Genomic DNA, 24,264 nt, shown 5'->3' with positions numbered 1-24,264 from the left:
AAATGCCCAGGTTCCCACAGCACGGCTGCCTCCTGCCAGCCCAGCTGGCCCTCGCTGCCCACAGCCCAGAGCCCCTCTGCCCTGTCCTTCTTTGGGAGAGGCTGTGCTGGGGCCACGCTCCAGCCCTGAGCAGTCCCAGCTTTCAGGCAACATCACGGCTGACCCCAGGACCCCCATTGTCAGCTGGCCAGGAAAGTGGGATCCTGGTGTGCTACAGGGTGTGGTGGTGGGCACCAGCCCTGCCCAGCCCCACAGGGCCCCTCACTCACCCAGCTTCAGGGGCTGCATGGTGGTCACCTCACAGGAGGATGGAAGCTGCAGACCTGGAGAGCGGCTCTCCTGGGAAGAGCTGTCTTCCATCCAGGCCTGCTTGGGGCAGGCGGGGGGTCTCTTCTCCATCCTGTGAATCAAAGAACACAGGGGAGCCTGCCTACGGAGGGCGTCCGAATGGTGGAGTCGAACACCCTCGGGAAAAATGCTGCGGCCAAATCGCCTCAGGCAAAGTGCCTCAGGCAAAAGGCCTCAGCAAAAGGCCTCAGCCAAAAGGCCAAGGCAAAGCACCTCAGCCCAAAGGCCTCAGCAAAGTGCCTCAGCCAAAAGGCCAAGGCAAAGTGCCTCAGCCAAAAGGCCAAGGCAAAGTGTCTCAGCCCAAAGGCCGAGGCAAAGTGCCTCAGCCAAAAGACCAAGGCAAAGTGCCTCAGGCAAAGCGCCTCGACCAAAAGGCCTCGGCCCAAGTGCCTCAGGCAAAAACACTTTGGCAAAGTGCCGCAGCCAAACTCCGCGTTCCCACGGGGCCACCAAGGGTCGTGGACAAGACGTGGACTGCAGTCGGGGGCTTCTCGCCAGCACCGCACTCCTCTCCTGTCCGGTCGCCGTCCTGACGGACACTGACCCACCGTGGGCCACGGTCGTGCTGAGCACACCTGCTGCAGTGGGTGTCACAAAGGGCCCCTCTGTGACATGCTGCCAGCTGCTAGCAACAGGTCCCAGTGCTTGTTGACATGGCACCTGCCCCCAGCAACGGGTCCCAGGGAGCCACCATGCAGGTTGGAACAGGCAGGGTGTCCCTGGGGACACAGGCCTGCCTCAGCCCTGGGCGCCCAGCTGCCCTCAGGGTATCTCCAGGCCCCACTTTACTCTCATGTCTCCTCGGGACATCCCAAGGAGCCCCATGTTCAGACAGCCCTGTGTGCCCCCCGGACATCCCTTTCCTGTCCCCACACTGCAGAGCCTGGCCTCAGAGCCCTTCAGTCACATTAAATGCATAACGTTTGTTCAAGCTTAAAAGAAACCATGGCTTTTGTCGCCTTTTTCTCTTTCTCCCACTGACCAGCAAGAGTTTTTCCCCACTCAACAGCTCTTCCAGCACTGGGCTGCTCAGGAGCCCTCCCAAGGCCCTCGCCGCACACCAGGCCCCTGCGCGGCACCCCGAGCTGCCCCAGGGGTGGCTGAGTGGCCCTACCAGGCTGGTGGAGTCTTGAGGGGGCTTAGGGCTGAAGGGGGGAGGATGGCACCCAGGGGGATTCCTTGGATTCACCAAGGAAGGCCTAGACTAAACTACCACAGGGATCCAGCTGGAAGGATCAGGCTCCTCAGCATGCTGGGAGCTGTCGTCTTCTGGCACAGCTCAGCTGAGCGGCCGCATTGGTCCATCTGAGGGGCCAGGAGCTGTAGTCCTGCTGCTCTTGCCTCAGTTCTATGTCTCCTCTACAGAATCAGACCAAAGAAGCCCCCAGAAGCCCAAAGGGCCCTGGAACAGCCCCTCTCTGACAGCCCCAGAGGTGCCCTGGAGCCACCTGCCAGCCCAGCTGGCCCTCGCTGCCCACAGCCCAGAGCCCCTCTGCCCTGTCCTTCTTTGGGAGAGGCTGTGCTGGGGCTGAGCTCCAGCCTTGAGCAGTCCCAGCTTTCAGGTAACATCATGGCTGACCCCCAGGACCCCCGTGGGTCGGGAAAAATACACAGCTCAGGGGGGGCAACCCCTACAATAAATAACACAAGTGGCCATTGTTTTTCTGCTTTGCTCGATCCCGGAAGTCGCTGCTGCAGCAGGCCCGTGTCTAAAGCTGCTCTTTCCAGGTCTCATAGTCCTGGTGTTTGCCTACAAAAAATTGATGAATTTAAAAAAAAGAAAAGATGTGGCAATGCTGTTCATGAAGCCTTCAGCAGTCACCAAGAGTTCTGTTCTGCAGAGATTTCAACTATTTCCTAAATTCCACACTCGTGGCTTCAGGCCATGACTTGCCAGAGCAGTCCCAGAGCTGGCCACTGCCCAGAGATGCCCTGGGGCAGCTCAAGTGCCCAAGTGGGACAAGTGGCCCAGGGTGTGTGGAAGCCCTTTGGAGCAGGAGCTGGTGGGCAGGAAGGGCCCATCTGGGGAGGGTCAGGGAATCCCCCCCTGCAGCCCTGCTGCCCAGGCTGAGGAGGGTCCTCTCCAGCCCAGCAGCACATCGTGTGCCCTTGGGGGCTGGGCTGCCAGGGCTGTTCCCAGGAACTGACTGGCCAAGGTGAGGAGTGTCAGAGACTGAAATGGTTCATGACTGTCCTGGGTTAAAAAGGGTTTTCCCCTGGAGTTGGAAAGTGGTTAACCCCAGGAGGTGGTATTCTTGGTGTTGACCCAATCAGCACCCCTGCAAAATTAAACATATCACAACAGGCTGGAAAAGAAGAGATTACGTAGCTGAAAGAAGAGCAGCAGTCTTGGTCTGAGACCACGAGGAGAGAGAGGGGCCAGGGAGCCCCGCTGGGGGCCAAGACCCCCCAGCCCCCCTTCTGGGGCTGTAGAAAGTCGGAACAGTGTTAAACTGGGCCGAGTACTGTGGCCAAGAGCCAAGGGAGTTTTTCTCCACTGTGAGTGGGCAGCAGGAGCGGCGACAGAGACAGCACCGAACAGAGAGCTGTGGCTGAGAGCCAAGAAGACAGTCAGCAGGAGTGAGGTGGTACAGAGCCAAGCTGAGAGACACAGAGATGCCCGACGGAGAGACAGAGCACCAGGCTCAGCAGAGACTGTTTGGGGTGAGCCTGGCTTTATTTCTACAAACCCTTTGAGACCCCTCTTGGGAGGAGGGGGTGGACTTCCACCTGAAGGGAGTCCTGAAATGCAGCAGCAACTAGAGAGAGAGAGAGAGAGAAGCTGAGAAGCTCAGAGATGTCCTGGAGCTGGAGTAGGACAGCCAGGAGGAATGTGGAGGGGGGAAGAGGCCTTCCTGCCCCCCTTCGCCATGCTGACAGTTTGAGACGGAGCAAAGGAGCTCTGCTAGAACACTTGGGGCAAAAACTGAACTGAAAGCCCTAAACGTTCTGACTCAGGAGGAACTTGAATCCCCTGAGGAAGGGACTGTCAGGGGTGCCCAGTACCCCGTGATATGACTGTGGAGAGGTGAGCCTTGTCCCTGCTTTCGCAGTCCATGGGAGAGAGACCAGCTGGAGCTGAAGGGCCGAGGGGTGAGAGAAGACCCCTGTGTTGTAATGGAGAGAGAGAGAGATTTTCCAGTTCTGACAAATCCAGCTATGACTGCTGCCTTGAAGAGGAGAGACACTGCTGCCCTGAAAGTGGAAAGGATCTTTTCATCTTCCCTTCAGAACTTTTATCGGAGGGAAAGGAGGGATTTGATCTAATGTAAATATATTGCTTTTGCATAGGAGAGATAGTTAAAATTGTGTATATAATGTATTATAGTATTTATTTGTGTAAGTAATATACTGTAATATAATTCCTTTCCCCCCATACTGAGCTGTGTTTTGTCTGAAAACCCTCTCACACTGTAACAAACTGGGGGGGGGGCTAGGACTTGGAAATTGGATTTTTGAGGGTCTCAAACTGCCACAATGATTTATGCATTCTGGGATTGCCAGGGCACTTTTGCAGGCTGGGAAGAAGCAGCTGGACCCATCCCCCCTGCCAGTGCTGCTGAAGGCATCAAGCCCTGAAAAGGCGAGAAGAGCCGTGTTTACCAGGCCCCTCACGGGAACTCTGCGCAGGCCCAGCAGACCTTGGAGGCTCGAGGCACGGCCCGGGACACCATCCATGGATATAATAACTCATAACTTCTTGGAGTGTGGGGGCTTCCCTCCCCCACCCCCAACGGATCAAGGCCCCCACTTCAACGGACAGACATTGGAGCGGCAACTCCCAAGTTCCATCGATGGACCCCGTGGGTGGTGACTACAGACATCTTTCCACTCTCAGCTTTGCTTTCCCTTACTCTCCCTCACCCTTATCCTGCCTTTCCCTTATGCATTTTCCCTAAAGGTTACCTTTATGCCATATTGCTGTAGATGAGAGATAGAGATGATAACACCCAAAATGGCAACATACCTGTTTACCTTTGAAATAAAATTGTTCTAAAATAAACCCTACTTATATGTTTTCATACACCAATTATTCGGTCTCATTTCACTCTAATCCACCCCAAGGGATTTATTAATAAGAACCTGGTTACCTCCCCCTTTCTGGGGTGGGTGGTAACAGACCCCTTGTAGCAGGATGTTCTACCTGGAAAAGAATCTGATGGGAGAATGCAGGCACTGCAAGCTCTCTGTGGGGAGTTACTGCTGGTGCCAAGGGGTTGGTTTAGTGTTGAATTGTGCCAAACCCAGCCTGGTTCCCCAACCTTCCAACACACATGCTGCTTTTGGAAGCAGAGTTTGACAGATCAGCTGCTCACTGGCCTGGGAATGTGTGACTGGAGATCCATCACTGGATAAGCATAAAAGCCCAGGGCCAACTTTCCTAGAGCAGATTCTTCCACAGACTTTGTTGAAGTGTGTGGAGCTTCTGCTGTGAAGCAGGGACAGCTCTTGATGGTCACTGCCCAGGGGGTAAAAGAAAGAGAGCTCTGCCTTGATTTATTTCTCTCAGACCCCGCCAGGCCCTCCCCGCTTCCTGCCGGGATCGGACACCGCCGGCGGCCCCGGCCCTGCCGGGCTCCATCAGCCTGAGCAATTGCTGCCAAGGAGGGGCCGGGGGCTTCCTCTTGGCCTTCGTCTCCCTGGCGCTGGGGCTCGGCTTCTACCTGCGCCAGAAGGTGAGGGGGGTCCCAGGGGGTCGTGTGTCCCCCCAGAGCGTCTGTGCCCCCCCGGGGACCCCCCACCCCGCTGTCACCCCCTTTTCTCTCCCCACAGAGCTCCTGAGCCGGCGGCGGCCGCAGCCCCTCCCCGGGGCCTCGGGCCCAGCCTGGACCCCTCCTGTCCCTGTGAGGATTTTGGGGGGGTCGTGTGTCCCCCCTCCCCTGCTGTCACTCTGCCTCCGCCCGGCTGCTCCCAGTGATCCCACTAAAGCTTCCCAGTTCTCCCCAGTCCTGGTTATTCGGGGGTAGTTGGGGGGGGAGGCGTGGGGTGACCCGGAGGGAGGAGCCGAGTTTGGGAAGGGCAGAAGCGGCCCCGGGATGGATCGGGAATGGGGACCCCTCACTGTCCCCTCGTGTCAACCCACTCTAGGGGAGCTTTGGGAGGGCACCTGCCCCTCAATACAGCACCCAGCTCACCCCAAAAGGTGCTGGGACCCCACCAAAACATCCGCACAGCCTCTCAAGGATCCCCAAACACACTCAAAGCCGACCCAGGACCCCACCCAACCCCTTTTCTGGGGGGACTTCTCTGGGCACTGGTGGTGCTGAGAGTCCCCCCGGCTGCGGGAGAGGAGCTCTCGGGTGAGCAGGGGGTGGGAAGGGGGAGGTCGGTGGGAAAAGGGGGGTCAGAGGGGATAAAGGGGTGCTGGAAACCCAAACTGAGTGAAAGGAGAGTGGGACCTCCCAAAGGTGGGGGGGGAGGGGCTCGAGGTTTGGGGGATGATGGGAAAGGGTAAGAGAGGTCAGAAGAGTGGGAAGAGGGGAGGGTGGCACCCCCAAACTGAGCATGAGGGGGCTGGGGAGTGGGGGATGATATGGAAGGGGTAAAAGAGGGGGGAAAAAAGTAGGGATTGGGACCCCAAAAGGGATGCTGGTTGGTCTGGGGATTGAGGGGACCATGGAAAAGTGGAAGGAAGAGGGGGAAGGGTGGAAAAGGGAGGGTGGTCTGGTGGGTTCAGCGGTCCCATGGGGGTCTTTGGCACCAGGTTTTGGGAAAGGGAGTTGTTCTCCTGAGATCCCAACTTCCTGTGAGGTGCTGGGGGCTGCTGGATCCAATCTCAGCCATGAATCTTGCCAACATTTTAAATTTAGAGGAATTAGAGAGTTGTGACTGAAACACTTTTGTCCCGCAGGTTTTAATGATGGCAAATCAGATCTATTGATAGAAATGAGTTATTTAGGGTTACAAATGATCAGACAAAAGATCTTCATCAGAATTATTTATTGTACAATACAAACACTAAAACTACCAGGAGTACAGGATAAGATAGGACAGTGCTCTACACTAAAGCAATTGTTGAAACAATTCTACTCAAGCTGGCACAAAAGCAAGAATTCTTAATTAGAGATGGATGGAACTCCCCCAGACCAACGCTGGTGGGGAGATCTCTGCTCTCAACCTCCAGCAGTGACCCTGGGGGGTCCCCAGCCAAGGAAGGAATCTCCACACTCCCCCCAAGAAGGGTCCTGTTGGAAGAAGCTGTCCTTGGGAAAGGGGACTGGCCATTTCTGGTCGAAAGGGATGGACTGACAGTCCTTGAACTCCAGGGGTTGCCTCCCCATCATGGGGTAAATTTGGGGTGGAAGCAGCGGCCGAAGCTCTTCCCACAGTTGGGGCACTCACAGGGCTTCTATTACCCCGGTGGGTCCGTTGGTGTCTGGTCAAGTGAGACCTCTGGGTAAAGCTCTTCCCACACTCCCCACACTTGTAGGGCCTCTCCCCTGTGTGGATGCGCCGGTGGGTGATGAGGTTGCAGTTCTGGATGAAGCCCTTCCCGCAGTCGGTGCAGCGGAAGAGCCTCTCATCCGTGTGTGTCTGCTCATGCGTGTAGAGATTGGAGCTGGTCATAAACCTCTTCCCACATTCCAAGCACTTGTAGGGCCGTTCCCCGGTGTGGATGCGCTGGTGGGAGCGGAGGGTGGAGCTCTGCCTGAAGCTCTTCCCACATTTCCCACACGTGTAGGGCTGTTCTCCAGTGTGGATGTGCTGGTGGGTGCGGAGGTTGGAGCTGTCACTGAAGCTCTTCCCACATTCCGCACACGTGTAGGGCCGCTTCCTTGTGTGGATCTGCTGGTGTCGGATCAGGTGGCTGTTGTTCCTGAAACTCTTCCCACATTCCAAGCACCTGAAGGCTTCCTTTCTAGTGGGATGTTGCCTTGGGACAACGACCTTTAAGTTCTTGCTCAAGCTCTGGCCGCCTTCCCGGCACAGGCTGGTTCTTTCCTCCTCAGAGCACCCTGGGCTGGCTTTGGAGCCCCTCCTGCGGGGGGATCTCCGGCCCTTTTCCTCCCCGCTGCCTTCCTGCGCCGGGGAGCCCTTCAAAACGGCCTCTCCCACCAGGGTCTCACGGGGGGATTTGTCCTCCGGGCTCTCCGTCCTCAGCTCGGGGCCTGGGGCAGGAAGCAAGAAGGACAGGCAGGGGATTTGCCTCCGGCCCACAGGGAAGGCCAAGGACATCCCCCCAACTCCGGCCCCGGCAGGACGGCGGCGCCAGCGGGGTTGTCCTGCAGCCGGGGCCATGCTGGGCTGACAGAGCCAGCACAACACCCGCCCAAAGGGACACTGACTTCCTCCTCACCTGCCTGGGGGGCCCAAGGCATCTTCCTCTTCCTCGCAGCCTCCTCCTCCATCCGCCCAACCTTTGGGAAGGACAAATCCTGATGGGGGGGAAAACAAGGGCTGAGCACGTTGGCTTGGGGGTTCCTCCTGCCCAAGTCCATCTCTAGAGCTCACCGGGCATCCTGTGACCATAAAAACCTCCAAAACACCAAGATTCAGTCCAGAAAAACCCAAACCACTGAGATTTAAGCAGATTCAGCCCAAAAAAATGTGTTTAATTGGGAGGATGATGGAAGTGAGGTCATTTCATGAGCACTTGATTGAGTTGCTACATTCTAATCAAAAGCTGTATTAATGTAGTGTCATTTAAAACTTTCCAGGGCTGTTACTGGAGGTTCTCTGGCCCCCTGCCAGTTCAAGGCTGTTTCTCCAAACCACCAAACCACGGGTGCCAAACGACCTGGTTGGTCAGTGCCGGCTGGGGGAGTGGGAACTCAGTGAGGGGATGAGAAAACTGCACCCGGGGTTGGGCTGAAAGAGGCTTCAGCACCACTTCTGATGGCCCGGGGGCAGCATCTGGCTTCTCCCAAACAGAGACATGGCACTTGTTCCTCTGCAGGGAGTCAAGGGCAGGAGGGTGACTCCTGCTGCATAGATGGAATGGCAGAGAATCCCTTGGGTCCCCAGGATAGATCAGCACTCGAGGATACAAACTGCCCTTAGGCTCAGGATGCAGCTGCCAGCACAGATTTCCCTGCAAAGTCTGCAGTGAGTCAAGCTCTGGAGAGGAGATTGTGCAGGGACCTGATGGGGATGGACAGGGGCCCAGCAGGGACAGCCAGGGCCTGCAGGGGAAGGCACAGGGACAACCTGGCCCCCCACACTGCCAGGGCTGTCTCTGCTCCTCCTTGCAGGCTCCGTGGCCAGGCACAGTTTGTGTTCCTGGGTGCCCACCATCTCAGCACTTGGAGACCCTCAAATCAGCGCCCGCAGCTCTGCAGCAAAGCCCCAGCTCACCTGGCACACAGGGGATGGACACAGCACCTGCTCAGGGCACTCACAGTTTCTTGTCTTCCCCACCACAGGGCTCTCCTTTCTCAGCAGCACCTCTGCCTTGCACTTATTATCAAGGTCACCTCAGGGCCTGTGCTCAAGGACAGGAACCTGCAGAGAGTGCAGATGATGTGCAAGCTCAGGGCTGCCTGCTTGCACTGGCCTCTGGGCTTCCTTCTCCTTCTACAACCAGCCCACAACTTAGCCTGCTTTTCTAACACCACACATTTACACACTAACCTTGGAGATAGATATGGACAGACATCTCTATCACCCTGGGGATGGAGCCTCAAGCATGTGCTGCCACAGGAGTGGCAATCAGAGAATCACAGAATCAGCTGGGTTGGAAAAGACCTCTGAGATCATCAAGTCCAATCCCTGATCCAACCCCGCTGTGCTTCCCAGACCATGGCACTGAGGCCACATCCACTCTCACCTTCAACACCTCCAGGGACGCTGACTCCACCCCTCCCTGCCCAGCCCATTCCAAGGCCTGATGACTCTCTCAGCAAAAAATTGCTTCCCAATATCCAACCTAAACCTCTCCTGGCACAGCTCAAGACCCAGCCCTCTTGTCCTACTGCTGCTTCCTGGCAGAACAGCCCCACTCCCACCTGGCTCCAACCTCCTGGCAGGGACTTGCAGACAGTCAGGAGGTCTCCCCTGAGCCTCCTCTTCTCCAGCCTCAACACCCCCAGCTCCCTCAGCCTCTCCTCACACCACTTGTGCTCCGCTCCACTCCCTTCCCCAGCCTCGCTGCTCTTCTCTGCACCTGCTCCAGCTCCTCCAGGGCCTTCCTCAGCTCAGGGCCCAGAGCTGGACACAGCACTCCAGGGGTGGCCTCACCAGCGCTCACTCCAGCCCAACAATCCCTTCCCTGCTCCTGCTGACACACTCTTCCTCACACAGGCCACCAGCCATTGGCCCTCTTGGCCACCTGGCTACACTCTGCCTCCTCTTCAGCTCCCTGTCCATCCCCACTCCCAGCTCCCTTTCTGCCTGCCTGCTCTCCAGACACTCTGGCCCCAGCCCGGGGGGCTGACGGGGCTTCTTGTGGCCAAAGGGCAGGACCCGGCCCTTGGCCTGCTGGACCCTCATCCCCTTGCAATCAGCCCATGGATCCAGCTGGGCCAGGTCCCTCTGCAGAGCCCTCCTGCCTTCCAGCACATCAACACACCCCCAGCTTGGGGTCACCTGCACATTTGCTGATGAAATGCCTGGTTCTGCAGCAGCTGCAGATGCTCAAGGGGCAGCAGGACCAAGTCAGGGGCCTGGGGGGGCCGGGGGGGCTTTGGGGTGTGGGAGGGTCCTGGAGGAGCTGGGGAGGGGCTTTGGGGATTGGGGGTACAAATCAGGACAGACCAGTACAGACCAGTACAGACCAGTAGCTCCTCACTGCTCCCCAGATCTCTCCTGGAGCTGGGCCTCATTGTCCTGGGACACCTGAGCCCCCCCAGTGCCCTCCCAGTACAGCCCAGTGCCCCCAGTACAGCCCACTGTGTTCCTGTCCCAGGGTGCCGGGTGATCCCTCTTTGGGGGGTTGGAAAGGATTTGAAGGGGGGGGGGGAGATTTGGGGGGATCTGGGGGGGGTTGGATTAGAATTTGGGGGGTTTTGGGGTGCTTTGGGTGCATTTAGGGGAGTTAAAAAGGGGTCTTGGGAGGTCAAAGGGATCTGTAGGGGGAAAGGTTTAAAAGGAAAATGGGGGTTGGGAGACATTTGGGAGGGGTTAATGATGTCTAGGGGGAAAGAGGAGGGGCAGCACCAAGAGCAGGTGAGTCCTGAGACCCCCCTGGGGGTCCCAAGACGTTCTTGGTGTCCCTAATTCCCCCCTTAACACCCTGAGACCCCCCCGGTGTCTCCAATGTCCCCAGAGCCTCTCCATGGCCATAATTCCCCCCAATTCCACTGTCCCCATACCCCTCCCCACTGCCTCCAAACCCCATCCCTGATGTCCCCAACCCTCCATCTCACCCCAGGAGCCCCCCCTGGACCCTCTGACACCAAAAACATCCCCCCTCCCCGCCACGTTCACTGCTGGGCTGTCGTGGACTCCACAAAATCCCCTCAAAACCCCTGAAATCCTCTCAGAAATCCACCCCAAGACCCATCGAAGCCTCCCCAAGGACCCCCCAACTCCCATAAGAGGCCTTATCCCCCCCCGCAGACTCCCTAAAACCTTTTAGTGACCCGCAAAACACACCTGGAACCCCCCAAGCCCATTCAGGGATCCCCGCAGTCCCTCTAAGGGAGACTCAAAGCCGCCTGGAACCCGATAAACCCCCTAGAGACCACAAAAACTGCTGCAAAGGTCCCCGCAAAACCCACCCAGGACCCCCGAACCCCCTCAGACATCCCCCAAGCCCACTTGGGACCCCCCAATCTCCTCAGAAACCAAAAAACCCTCAGGGCCTCCCAAACCCCTTCAGGGACCTTCAACCTCCCCCCCCTTGAGTCCCCTCAGGACACCGAACCCCCTCAGGGACCCCTCAAAATCTTCTCGGGAACCCCCGAACTCCTCTGCTAAGCCCTCCCGAGCCCTCCAGCCTTTCCCCCCGCAGCCCCCGAGGGGATCCCCAGACCCCGCTCCCCCCGCAGACCCCCCCAGCTCACACACCCCAGCGCAGCTTTTCCCGGGGCCGCCGCCCCCGAATCCTCCACGCGCCAAAGATGGCGCCCTTCGCGCGCTTCGGGCGGAGATACCCCCGCCGCAGCCAATCAGCGCGCGGCCACGCCCCCTGCCCGCCCTCCGCCCCGCCCCCGCCTCGCGCGAGGCACCCCGGGAGATTCCCCAGTCAGTGCCGGGAACAGCCCCGGCAGCGCAGCCCCCGAGGGCACCCGGTGTGCTGGGGCTGGAGAGGACCCTCCTCAGCCTGGGCAGCAGGGCTGCGGGGGGGATTCCCTGACCCTCCCCAGATGGGCCCTTCCTGCCCACCAGCTCCTGCTCCAAACGGCTCCCACACACCCCGGGCCACTTGTCCCACTTGGGCACTTGAGCTGCCCCAGGGCATCTCTGGGCAGTGGCCAGCTCTGGGACTGCTCTGGCAAGTCATGGCCTGAAGCCACGAGTGTGGAATTTAGGAGACACTTGAAACCTCTGCAGAACAGAACTCTTGAGAATTGCTGAAGGCTTCCTGGCCAGCATTGCCAGACCTTTATTTTCTTACTTTTTTTTTAATTTCAACAATTTTTCTCCACTTGTTTTCATTGACAACACCTTCTATATATTCTATTAAGCTGATTCTTTCATTGTGTACATGAATAGTTTTGTGTAGCTACTTATCAAAGTAAATATCCCACCAGTGATTCAGTTATGGAAACCTGGCTCAGAGGAAGCTCCTGATTTTTGGGGCACCTTTCATCTCTCTTTGGTTTTTCCTCTCCCTATTTTTGTCTTGAAAAAGCTCTCCAGGATGTGTGTGCCTGGGAGTGTTTTCACACCCTGAGCTGTGCCCTGTGCCATGGGACAGGGGACAAATGCACCTTCCAGAGAAATCTGCCCCTCCTGCTCACAGAAGCCCTCTGAGTGCCCAGGTGAGATGGTGCCCAGGCTGCTTTGCTGGTGTGGAATGAAAGGGCCAGGGCAGAAAGGCAGAGGAGGGTGAGGGAGGAGACAGGGCCCTTTGCAGGGGATGTGTGCAAGGCTGGGGAGATGAATGTCCCTGGGCCAGTGAAGGCTGTTCCTGGTCACCCCAGAAGTGTCAGGGCTCTGACAGGGCTCCAGAGGGCATCCTCACTGCCCCTCCTCCCTCCACTTTTGGGGGGTCTGAATCCCCTCCCACTCAGTTTGGGGTCCCACCACCCCTTCTGTCCCCTCTGACCCCCCTTTTCCCACCGACCGCCCCCTTCCCACCCCCCACTCACCCAAGAGCTCCTCGCCCGCAGCCGGGGGCTCCCAGCACCACCAGTGCCCAGAGAAGTCCCCCCAGAGAAGGGGTTGGGTGGGATCCTGGGTGGGCTCTGAGTATGTTTAGGCAGTCCTGCAGAGCCTGTGTGGAGGTTTAGGGGGTTCCCAGCACCTTTCAAAGTTTCCTGGGTGCCTTATTGAGGGGTTAGTTCCCTCCCAGAGCCCCCCAGAGCGGGCTGACAGGGGGAACACAGGGGGGTCCCCATTCCCGATCCATCCCGGGGCCTGTTCTGCCCCCCCAAACTCGGCTCCACCCCTTGGGATTCCCCCAAGCCCCTTCCCCACTGCCCCGCAGTAACCGGGACTGGGGAGAACTGGGAAGCTTTCCTGGGATCAGGAGTGGCAGCAGGGGAGGGGGGGACACACGACCCCCCAAAATCCTCACAGGGACAGGGGGGGTCCAGGCTGGGCCCGAGGCCCCGGGGAGGGGCTGCGGCCGCCGCCGGCTCAGGAGCTCTGTGGGGAGAGAAAAGGGGGTGACAGCGGGGTGGGGGGTCCCCGGGGGGGCACAGACGCTCTGGGGGGACACACGACCCCCCGGGACCCCCCTCACCTTCTGGCGCAGGTAGAAGCCGAGCCCCAGCGCCAGGGAGACGAAGGCCAAGAGGAAGCCCCCGGCCCCTCCTTGGCAGCAATTGCTCAGGCTGATGGAGCCCGGCAGGGCCGGGGCCGCCGGCGGTGTCCGATCCCGGCAGGAAGCGGGGAGGGCCCCGGGGAGCGGCGGCGGCGGGCGGGGCCCTGGGGGAGCCGCCCCGAGGGGTCCCCGCCGCCCGGGGCACTGAAGGAGCCGCCCCGGGACGGGCCCTGGCGGGGGTCGCCAGAGAGGGGGGCGAGCTCGGAACAGAATCAGCTCCGGAGAATAAACCGAGGGAAACCAAAGGGCCGCGCCGGGGGAGTCTCCGCCGCCCCGGAGCTGAAAGAGCTGCCCCGCGGGACGAGCGAGGAGGGGCGGCGGTGAAACAGTCGCCCGGGGTGTGGCGAGGGAGATGGGAATGGGATAAAACAGAGAGAATCGAGGGAGAAATCGCTTTGTTTCCCCCCTACCTCCCCACCCCAGCTCCCTTTTGTATACAGATAAAACCAGGGATCGACATGTGCTTCCCTTCCCCCTTTTCCCCTCAGGGGATGAGAAAACAAAAGAGAAAACCTTGAGAAAGAGGGGGAAAAGCCAACTCTGCAAAACCATCTCCTCTGAGATAAGTTGTGCTGCCAAAGGAAACGCTGACTCCAGAGGTGCCCAAGCAGCGGCAGAGCCCCCACCCTGCCCACTCACACCCTTCAGCTCAACACTGGGGTTTTCCCCTCCCTGGCACTGCCCAGTCCAGCCCCTCCCTGGTCCCCCCATCTCCCTGCCCCTGCCCCAGCCCAGCAGAGCAGCACACTCAGGTCTGGCCCTGCAGCAGGCCATGGAGGCCATGGAGCTCAGGGACAGGCCCTCTGGGGCTGCAATGCTCAGCACATCATCAGCTCAGGCAGCTCCTGCAGCCCCAGGGCCAACCCCGCTCCCCAGCACAGCAGCAGAGAATCGGCCCCGGGCTCCTCAGGCCCCATTTGCCATCTCCAGGGGCACTGGCCACCACCAGCACCAGCTGGAGCAGCCTCAGCCCCTCAGCCCCCACAGTGGGACCCTGAGGGCAGCACACGGACTCCAGGGAGAAACCAGCAAGGCAAGGACCCTCTGGAGAGCCTGCTCCTTGGCCTTGTTCTTGAGAGCCCTTGAGAAGAAGAGCTGAGGCTTCAGGCTGTGCCCGGAGCAAATGGAGCCCCTTGTGTGGTGGAAAGAGTGCAGTGGAGCCCAGCTCATGCCAGCAGTGCCATGGCCACGGGACTGACCCAGCCCAGCCCAGGGACCAAGGCCCAGAGCACTGAGGCCTCACCGAGGCCCAGAAGGGGAGGGTGGCAGGAGAAAAAGAGCAACTCTCAACAGACCAAATGCTGCTGCTCCCTGGCACTGCTGCTGGGCTGGGACTCTCTTTCCCTGCCCCTCTGCACACAGGCACTGCCCTGCCAGACTCATCAGAGGTCTCAGAAGATTGAACTCACAGAAACATGTCACAGAAGGATCCTTGACTTTGTTTCAATGCATTCCTCATTTACAAAGACTCTGGGTCAAATTCAAGATGTAGACAGTGGGTTTTTGCCAGATTATAAAGTTGACTGAAATGCCAGGATACTGCATTTTGGAAGCAGCAGCAGCTCACATATTGCCTTGTATTAGTGGCTGAAGTGTATTGCTGATTCAAAGCTGGACTATCATCATCTGTGGGGGAGAGTAGATAAATAAATAAATAAAAATTGGCATTCCCTACCAACCCTGCTGCCTTGAAGCACTCTTTTCAAGTGTGGCCTCCACAGGAAAAAAACAGTTAAGACCACTTTCTTTTGATTATAGTGCTTTCCCCAGGCAGGAATTTTTATTTCAGGTAGAATCTTTGAACCATTACATTTTCAGTGAGGCATTTTTATATTTACAGTTGACATCTTCAGAGAAGAATGAAACTTCTGAGCAACAGCTCTAAAACATGAAGGTTGCCTGCAGGAAATACTTAAATTATTTTACACCCAAATGGAGCCTGTTGTTTTTAGCTAAAATTTATTAAACCTTAAATCAATGACCTTTCTTTTACTGAAAGCCTTCCCTTTGGAAAACTAACTTTCCCAAGAAACATATTTGGGTGAATAAATGCCAAAGAAAGGGCTATTGAAATCTAAACATTTTCTCCATTTATAGCTTGTGACCATTTAGTTCCTAAATTCCCGACTGCTACCTAATGTAGAGAACAGTGGTGCCTTGGTTGAATCACATATCATTGATTTCAGAGTGTCACAGGGATCTCATTGACAGGAATCAATTAGAATCCAAAATCAATCAAATATGATGTGCACTATCACTCATCGAATTTGAATATCACAAAATAAATTGTAAGCATGTGAAAGAACCTAGAAATAAATTTTGAAAAGGTACAAAAATAAAAATCTGTAAACTTTGAGAAGATAATAGTGCATCTGAGCATGTTTCATGCCTGCTGGGGTAAGTTAATGGTGAATCCCACCTTCCCTTCCCAGCACAGGCTGAGATATATTCTTTTTGGAACATGAAAATACCCAGTGACTGAAGGCAGAGGACACACCAGTCAATGATCCAGCATTATTTTATGAACAGCCTGTTACACACCCAATATCAAACATGCTGCCAGGATATTACAAAATGCACAAGGATGTGACACTCTGAAAAACTGCACATTGTAAGTGAGCCACTGCACTTCAGGGAGAAAGAAAGGAGAGAATTCCTGAATCTCTACCAAAAGCATGAATACATGTGGCTACTTACCCAAAGAGCTGTTCTTGTTGCTGAGGACTCCTCTCTGAACACATTCACCTGTAATTCTGTCAAGGTAATAAATCCTTCCACTCATCACAGCACACTCAAAAGCACCCTGCTATTTAATGTCAATGGAAAAATGGCCCAAAGTGTCTAAAACATTTCCTTTTGCTCCTGTAAAAGTGCTGGCATTTTACTTCCTTCCTGATAAGCCAGTGCCAATGGACCTGATTGTTCTTTTCTTATTCAAAGCATATCAGTAGTTCCAAAGCACTCTCCATCTTATCAGGTGTCTGAACAGCACAGTTACTGAAAACAGTTTGTCCTGGTCCTCTCTCCTTCTGCCAGGCTATCAGATAAACCCAACTAACTCTGTATTTACACACAATCAAACATAATCTGTGTCTTCAACACACTGTAGCCTGTTTCTGGCATGTTACAGGTTTGCTGCTTGACATTAGTTGTACCCAAAACAGCAGCAGTGAATTAGCTTAGAACAAAAATATAGTCACTCCATAGCACAGAACACAAAAGGGACACAGGATAGGAAAAAAAAGAGAAACCTTTTGTGAAGTAAGAATGATCACTATCATCTCAGCAGTTCACAGGTATTTATCTGGTGCTACTTGAAAAAGAGCCTGGAAGCAGCAGGATTCAAATGCATTCAAAACAGACCTGACACAGGCCTCAAGAGTAGAAAAATAACTTCTTTTTTTGTTTATTTTATTCTCCTGTCCTCTAGGAACTGTCTCTGATTTGCAAGGGGTAAGAAAGTGAAAGAAAGGAAAATGCCTTTACAGTTTTTGTCTGTGACGAGACTGATTTTCATGATGCAACCTTCATTTGGCACTAAAAGACCCCCACAAAAACAAACCAAAAAAACACTCTCCCCCAGACAAGCCTCTCAGCAACTCTCCTTTTCATTGTATCTCAGATATAGAATTTTCAGTGCTGACTACTGAGGAATAACACAAGATCAACTCCTTCAGAAGGGCCAGGGCTTTGAAGATTTTGCTTCCTGCCCAGCCCTAGGGAATAGGCACAGCATCTCCCTTCCTTCTTCTCAGGATGACAGGATATCCTGGGAGGAGGACAGTGTTGGAAGAGTTAAACATTAACCTGGCTGTGCCCTGGGCACTCTCAGCTGGCTAAATGAAAAGTTCTGGAAGGCTGGGAGAAATCCTGAGTTGCAGCTCTTTGATTAAGTACAGCCTTCTTTAGAAGCTGAAGCTCCAGCCCCTGAGTGGAGGATCCTTCCCACCACTTCTCCCACTGACAGTCCGCCTGAGCAATAAAATATTAACTCAAACATAAAAGGACAGTGGCATTCATCCTCCACAAAGACAGGACCAAATCCTGTAGCCAATTTGATGGCAGAAAAAAATCTCTACATCTCCAGGACTTTAAACTGTTTCATGTCTGTAAGAGGGGTACTTTTGAATTAGATGATCAATGGAGCATAGATGCGTGAGAACGCAATCATATTAGGATGTGAAACCAGCCAGAGTATGGTACAATGTAACTTCATAGCACAAGCTAATTGTAAGGTCCATTGCGCTTTTTAGCAAGTCAGCCTGATATCCCCGATTATCAGAGCTGAGTTCTTCCTTGGTTTTGCTACCTATTGCAAGATAGATACATCTACCCTTGAAACACAGTGATAGAGGTCATACATAGGGGTGAGAAAGATGATGATGGGAGGAAGATGATGTGGGCAGGGGTCACTGGCCCCTTGCCCTACAGCAGGGCATGCACAGACTGTTGCCATTAGGTAATGATTTAGGTGGTGTTTGGCTGCCACTCAGGCATCACCTTATACTGGGTACTGGCCCTACGTGGTGTAATGTAGAGCCGATAAAATGGGGTGTCAGGACTGCTGGGGTGAGCGATCCTCATCCTGCCATGGAGACTGTGTTGTTCCATGGGGACGCCCGCTAAGCACGGGCACCGACCAGCTGCTGCAGATCCTGGCAGCCCTGGCCTGTCTGTGTGGGTAAGCACAGTTTATTGACAGGAAGCAACTGAGAGAACAAACTTTTTAATATCCTTTTAGTGTTTCTTTAATTCCCCTTTTATGTTTACAGTATTTTTCCTTTAGTTTCCCTTTTTACTAACCAATATCGTGTTATTCATAATATTGTGTTAAGATCCTTTTTTGGTATCCCTTTTCACTAGTTAATACTGTATTAAATGCTGTTCGTAGTATTTGTTTTAATGCCACCCGATAAGGTAGTTATTTTGTATCCTTTTTAGTTTTTAATTCCTCTTGCTAAGTTTATTACTATTATTATTATTCTCACTGTAATAAAAGATATTTTGTGTGTTTGAATATTTCTGGCACTTGTCTTTATTCCGGACATGTATCCAAACAAACTGTTACACACACACAGCTTCTACTGAGAAGCTTCTGTCCTGTCAGGGCAGTCAAACTGAACAAACGTGTTTTCTTGCTGCTGAACTTTACAAATGAAAAAAAACAAGTTACTGTTCTATGCCCAAGGTTCTGGATCCTGCCCCATGTATAACTTTAGCAGCTCTCCAGATGGAAGGGGATACCACAGCATTGGTGTTACTAGGAGTGACTTTGTGCATCCCCAGACATGGAGCTGTAGCTCACTAGACAGTGAGCAGCTTACCTGTTTTTCCCCGTGCCCAGTTTCCTAAAACTGAGGAAAGAAAAGCAAGTATTTGTTTAGACAGCACCACAAACCAGAGGCTGGATGGATAAAAAGGTAATTTAATAAGCCTTGCTCTCAGGAGATGCTTAGTAGACAGAAACACTCCTTTAGAGGAGCAGCTAATTCACAGAAGCATCAAAGAACTTCAATCAGACATTCACTCCACAGGGACAAGGCAAGGTTTTCCTTCTCTTCATCTGAGGTGAGGTTAAGCTCTTTAACATGAACAGTGCTGCTCCTCCAAATCTGCTTCAGAGCTTCCAAGTATGACAAAGGAAAGCGCAGCCCGTGAGTCTGCTGGGGAAGAAGAAACAGAAAACAAATCCTTCAGCTGAGAGCAGTGTCCTTATTGCACAGCAGTGTGTGAGGCTGTGGGGAGGGAGCAGCAGGAATGTGTTCCCTTCCCACATGGCACTGGGGTCACTGAGAGCATTCTCCAGAAGACTCGGTTTTATCCAGGCCTGTTTTATCTTCGTAGGGAAAATGCTGAACTCTATTCCGTGTTCCAGCACGCTTTTTGTGGTGGGGATGTTTACAGCACGTGGCTTTCTCCTGTGGTTTACACATGGAAGAATTAAATAGCCTTAAACTTACACTCTTGCCTAGCCCTACCCATTATTTCTGGAAGCTCACAGAAGTTTATTTCTAGCTGCCGCACGCAGTCTTTGGATATAGTTTGACACAACCACAGAGGAGCTCCATTCCCAGGCCTGGAGTCTTCAAGGGCAAGAAGGAATATTCTGGGATCTGCACATGTTGTTCAGGTGCCAGTGTACAACCTCAGCTCTGGAGGACCAGTGAGATTTACTTCCAAAGAAAAATAAGTGCCAGGCCAAAAGCCTTGCTGTAATTACCGAGACAAGGACAGACTGTGCCCTGTTTTGCCATTCCAGTGTTTCGGATCACAGAGCTAAGACACAGCATCTCACTGCCAAAAAAGCAGAAATAAAGGTTCCAAAGCTCAAAGCCATGCTTAGGAAGGATTTATGACCCAGCAAAAGCACACTGTACCTGTGAGCAGGAACAGAGACAACCTGAAAAGTACATTTCAGAACAAGGTAGGTCTTTACTCACAGTGCTGACCCACCCTACCCTAAAATGAACACCCCTGCAGTGTGTTCCATTGGATACAGAATCCAACATGGGTTTAGCATGGCAGTGATCCCTAGGGAATATCTGCTGGCCTATCCAGTAGCCTCAGTAGAGGATGTGCTAAGGACACACCAGTAAGAGCTGGTTTTAGTTGCTCCAGTAGCTTTGCTCACTGGGCCATAAGGCATGCACCAGAAATCCTGTTAACATCTCGAGTGTTTAATTAAGCATGAGATCACATTGCTCAGTTCCACTGTTAAACTGCCTCTGTGGTGCAGCCTCAGCTCCTCTGGGCACTGCAGGGCTGGGCAGAAAGGCCCTGGGTGCTGAGGATCACGGCAGAACCCAGGCCCTGCTGCCATTCTGGGCAAGCTCATCTCATGCAGCAAAACCCCCCATGGAAAGATAAGTTTTGGGGTGTCTGCAGGAACAAACCTGGGCCGTGCCATCCTCACTGCCAGTGTCATCTGTCCCCATCATGGGAGTGTCTCTCCTGTTCCTTAAGGAATGATACACATAAACCATCTCTCTGCAAATTTCATCCTAAAAGACAGCAGGGAGGAAACAGTTCCATGTGATCCACAGCCTCAGACTCATCTCACTGCACTTGCCAATGCTCCTGAATTCTGGAGTCACTCTTACAACAAAGCCTGCAAGTCACCCTCCCAAATGAATTGTCCAACAGCCACCTCCGACAGCAATAAGGGACTCTCCAAAACACCTCTGAAAATTTATTTACAATCATCTGCTGCCTTAAAACTGCCGCTGCTAGAGTCCCAGGAGTGATGCTGTACAGAAAACAGGCCATTTAAGGGAAAGTATTAATGAACAGGTGTGCATCAACACATTTCCAGTCTGATACTGATCTGTTTCTTAAAAATCACATGCCCATCATCAGTCCTTGGTCAGAGCTGTGCAAAGCAATTCAGAGCTCTCTGGGCAGGTTGCACATGGAATTTGTGGACACAGGTCTTCCATGTGTCCTGTCATCCTGGGTTGATCTGTGTGACATCAGAAGGCAAGGTGGCCCAAAAACTGGGGGGAAAAAGTCTCCAAAACCTACACAGTCTCAATATGGACACAAGCAAGATGGAGGAAAAAAATCAGAAAGTTATGGTGTGTTTTTCTTGGGAAACATTCAATTCCTCCAAACAAACCCCAAACTGTACAAGATAATCTTTGCTGTGTGTCCCGCCCCCTTATTTTTTTTAAAGTGAGATAAAAAGCACTTCTACAATTTCATACTAAAAAACCTTCATGGATAAGAAGCAGTATAAACACAGCATAATGCAAGATGCATGGATCAATGTTGTGGAACAACTTAGTAGTGCCCCTGGCACCTGCTTGGATACAGAGATAACCCAGGAGTGAAGACTAAATGCAGCCACAGCAGCAGCTGCAACCAGCAGAATTCCCTCTCCTGAGAAAACCTATTTTTATAAATTATTCCTGTTCTTAAATACAAAGAATAGAAAAAAACCCTATTATCAAGACCTGTAGAGGCCATTTAGCTGCTGTAATGATCTACCCCATCAAACCTGAGACAAAAGCCATGTACCTCCCATACAGAATCATAGGCTGAATTTAGTTTTGAAGCCCCCCCTCCAGAAGGTTGGAATGTGCCATATCACTCAACAAACAACCCCACAGTATCCTAACAAACCCTAATGGGATGCAGGATCCAGCTCAGTGTAACTGCATGACCCTTATAGACCTTTTGCACAGGAGAGCAACAACTCCCATGCCTCACATGCACTCCCCAGCCCACCCCAAATGTACAGGGGTGGCTTCACTGTACCCACAGCATTCTCTTGATCTGGTTCCACAGAGATGAGAGTGTGATCTCTGAACTGCAGTCTGATTTTGCTGTCTATTTTTGGCACTTTCCCACCTAAGAAAAATAAATCCTCCTTAGAAAGGAAGAAAACCAGACAAACGGTTAAACTGAGCCCCCCTGTGCTCTCCCCACTCTCTCAAGGCTGGACTGTTTGTTAAGCTCTGTTTCAACACCCACATGTCCTCAAACTTGTTGTGGAGGGGGCAAGGAGAAAGAGATTTTTTAATTCTCTCCCCTTTCCTGTCTGCAAATAACTATAATAAATAGCAAGCTAGAGCCCAGGGAAAACTGCTACCAGTTAAATGCTCTCGGGATACAGTTTATCACAGCTGCCAGTTCCAGTCTAGGATAATCTTTATTCCACTCTAAGGGAGTGTCATCTCTCCCACTCGACACGGGGAGCAAACACACACGTGGGGCCTCACGGCACATGAAGCTGATGCTGGACTGTGATCTGGCAGAGTTCAGGCACACGGTGTGACTCTTGGGGTCGGTGCTGTGCCGGGCAAAGGCTTGGACTCGACGCTCCTCGTGGGTCCCTTCCACCTCAGCCTGTTCTGTGACGGTGCGATGAGTTCCCTCTCTTCCAACACTGTTGTTCTTTTTAGGGCTCCTCGCTGCCCGGGGCCCGGAGCCCGCCTCCCGCGCGCCTGCTTCCCTGCCCGTTTTGGCGGCCGCAGCCGGGCGCTGAGTGCCCGCTCCCCGGGCGGGCCCGGCCGCTGCTCCAGGAGTGGGGGGGCAGCGCCGGCGCCTCGAGGATTCCCGGGATTCCCTGGCCGGTTTCCAGGCAACGCTCCCCGCGCGCTCCTCGCTCCAGGGCCGAAGGTGCGCAGCCAATGGGAGGCGGCGGAGTGGGCGGGGCGAGGCGGGGCTTGGGCGGGGCGGGGGCGGGGCCGAGAGGGGCGGTTGGTGGGGTTTGGGTGGGAGCGGGCGGGGCGGGGCCGGGAGCGGGAGCGCTGCCGCTGAGCGGACCCCGGGCAGAGACCCCGGGCAGCGGCCCCGAGACCCCCGGCGAGCGACCCCCGGTGAGCGACCCCCGGGCTGATACCCCGGTGGAGTGACCCCCGGCGAGTGGTCCCCGGTGCGCGGCCCCGGGGGAGGGACCCCCCGTGTGCGGCCCCCGGCGAGTTGCCGCTGGTGAGCGACCCCCGGTGAGCGACCCCCAGTAAGTGACACCCGGTGAGCGACCCGCGGGGGAGAAGCCCAGGTAAGTGACCCCTGCGGAGGGACCCCCGGTGAGCGACCCGCGGTGAACAACCCCTTGCAAATGACCCCCGGGGAGGGACCCCCGGTGAATGACCCGCGGTGAACAACCTCTGGCAAGTGACCCCCGGGCAGGGACCCCCGGTGCGCGGCCCCCGGGGGTGTCGGGCCGGGGGTGGGCGCGTTCCTTCCCCGTGCAGAGCCGAGCGGGGCCGTGGCGGGAGCGGGGCCGGAGCGGAGCCGGCCGGGGGGGTAGAGGGGAGCCCTGAGCCGCCTTCTGCCGAGGGGGCTGCTGGAAAGGAGCCTGCGCTGGGAGGAGCGGGGGACGTGGCCCGAGGCTGAGGCAGGGGAGCTTCAGGTCAGCTCCTGGACAAAGGTTTCTCGCTGTGTTTTTCGGGGGGGCTCGGGCACTGCCATGGGTTGCCCAGGCGGAGCCAGCACCCCAGCAGGTGTTTCAGAGGCGCCTGCATCTGGCCATGGCTGACACGCTTTAGTGGTTTGGGGGTTGCTGGGGCAGTGCTGGGCTGACAGTTGGACTTGATGGAATCATGGAACAACGTGCTGAGTTGGGTGGGTCCCACCGGCACCGTGGAGTCCAGCTCCTGAGTTTTAGGCACCACTAAAGGAACTGAATCTGGATCGAGCCGTTTGGCTCCAAAAACTCTTCTGCCCCTAGTCTACACTGCCAAGTGAAACAAAACAGACCGTGCAAAATAGAGGCCTGTGTTCCCCCCAAAGGGAAGGTAGGCAGTTACAAACCGGGACAATAAATCAAAGCTCAGAACTTACATTCATGGTCCCCACAGTTGTATGACACATCAAACCAGTCCGCTGTTACCCATGTAGAACTGTCATCAGGAACCCCAAACTTTCTTGTGTGTATTTGTGTAGATATGTATATATACACATACCTATGTATAGATACGTATTTGTGTGTATCTCTGTAAGATTCTGTATCTTTGGATGTGATATTGGCATGCTGTTGTTGTGTGGCAACAAGTGGACTTAAATGGTTACAAGACTTTAGGAGATCGCCTTTCTGCTTGTGGGTTCTATTTTTTAAAGAAGGTAACAAGAAAAGAACTCTTTAGCCAAATATCAGTTAAGGGCTCCTCGCTGGCCGGGCCCGAAGCCCGCCTCCCGCGCGCCTGCTTCCCTGCCCGTTTTGGCGGCCGCAGCCGGGCGCTGAGTGCCCACTCCCCGGGCGGGCCCGGCCGCTGCTCCAGGAGTGGGGGGGCAGCGCCGGCGCCTCGAGGATTCCCGGGATTCCCTGGCCGGTTTCCAGGCAACGCTCCCCGCGCGCTCCTCGCTCCAGGGCCGAAGGTGCGCAGCCAATGGGAGGCGGCGGAGTGGGCGGGGCGAGGCGGGGCTTGGGCGGGGCGGGGGCGGGGCCGAGAGGGGCGGTTGGTGGGGTTTGGGTGGGAGCGGGCGGGGCGGGGCCGGGAGCGGGAGCGCTGCCGCTGAGCGGCCCCCGGGCAGAGACCCCGGGCAGCGGCCCCAAGACCCCCGGCGAGTGGCCCCCGGTGCGCGGCCCCGGGGGAGGGACC

At 54.9% G+C, this 24,264-nt stretch overlaps 1 protein-coding gene and 1 pseudogene across 1 annotated transcript; both read right to left on the bottom strand.

The window, feature by feature from the left end:
- LOC127474812 (zinc finger protein 729-like) overlaps positions 1 to 24,264 on the bottom strand; it is a 463,770-nt pseudogene that overhangs the window by 368,912 nt on the left and 70,594 nt on the right.
- LOC127474907 (uncharacterized) lies at positions 12,972 to 14,043 on the bottom strand. The gene is made up of 2 exons (XM_051796230.1): positions 13,139 to 14,043; positions 12,972 to 13,041 (listed from the first exon to the last, which is right to left on the bottom strand). Exons 1-2 carry the CDS (start codon positions 14,000 to 14,002, stop codon positions 13,033 to 13,035), a joined length of 873 nt encoding a protein of 290 aa, XP_051652190.1. The 5' UTR covers positions 14,003 to 14,043; the 3' UTR covers positions 12,972 to 13,032.

Source organism: Manacus candei, unplaced genomic scaffold, assembly GCF_025592945.1.
Source record: "Manacus candei isolate 608988 ecotype Guabito, Panama unplaced genomic scaffold, ASM2559294v1 h1tg000045l, whole genome shotgun sequence".
In the NCBI taxonomy this organism is placed as follows: domain Eukaryota; kingdom Metazoa; phylum Chordata; class Aves; order Passeriformes; family Pipridae; genus Manacus; species Manacus candei.
This window is presented reverse-complemented; position numbering and strand designations above follow the sequence as displayed.

Excerpts from the sequence above, each read along its gene's own strand:
- LOC127474907 (XM_051796230.1), bottom strand. The coding sequence starts at position 14,002 with ATGGCCTCCATGGCCTGCTGCAGGGCCAGACCTGAGTGTGCTGCTCTG.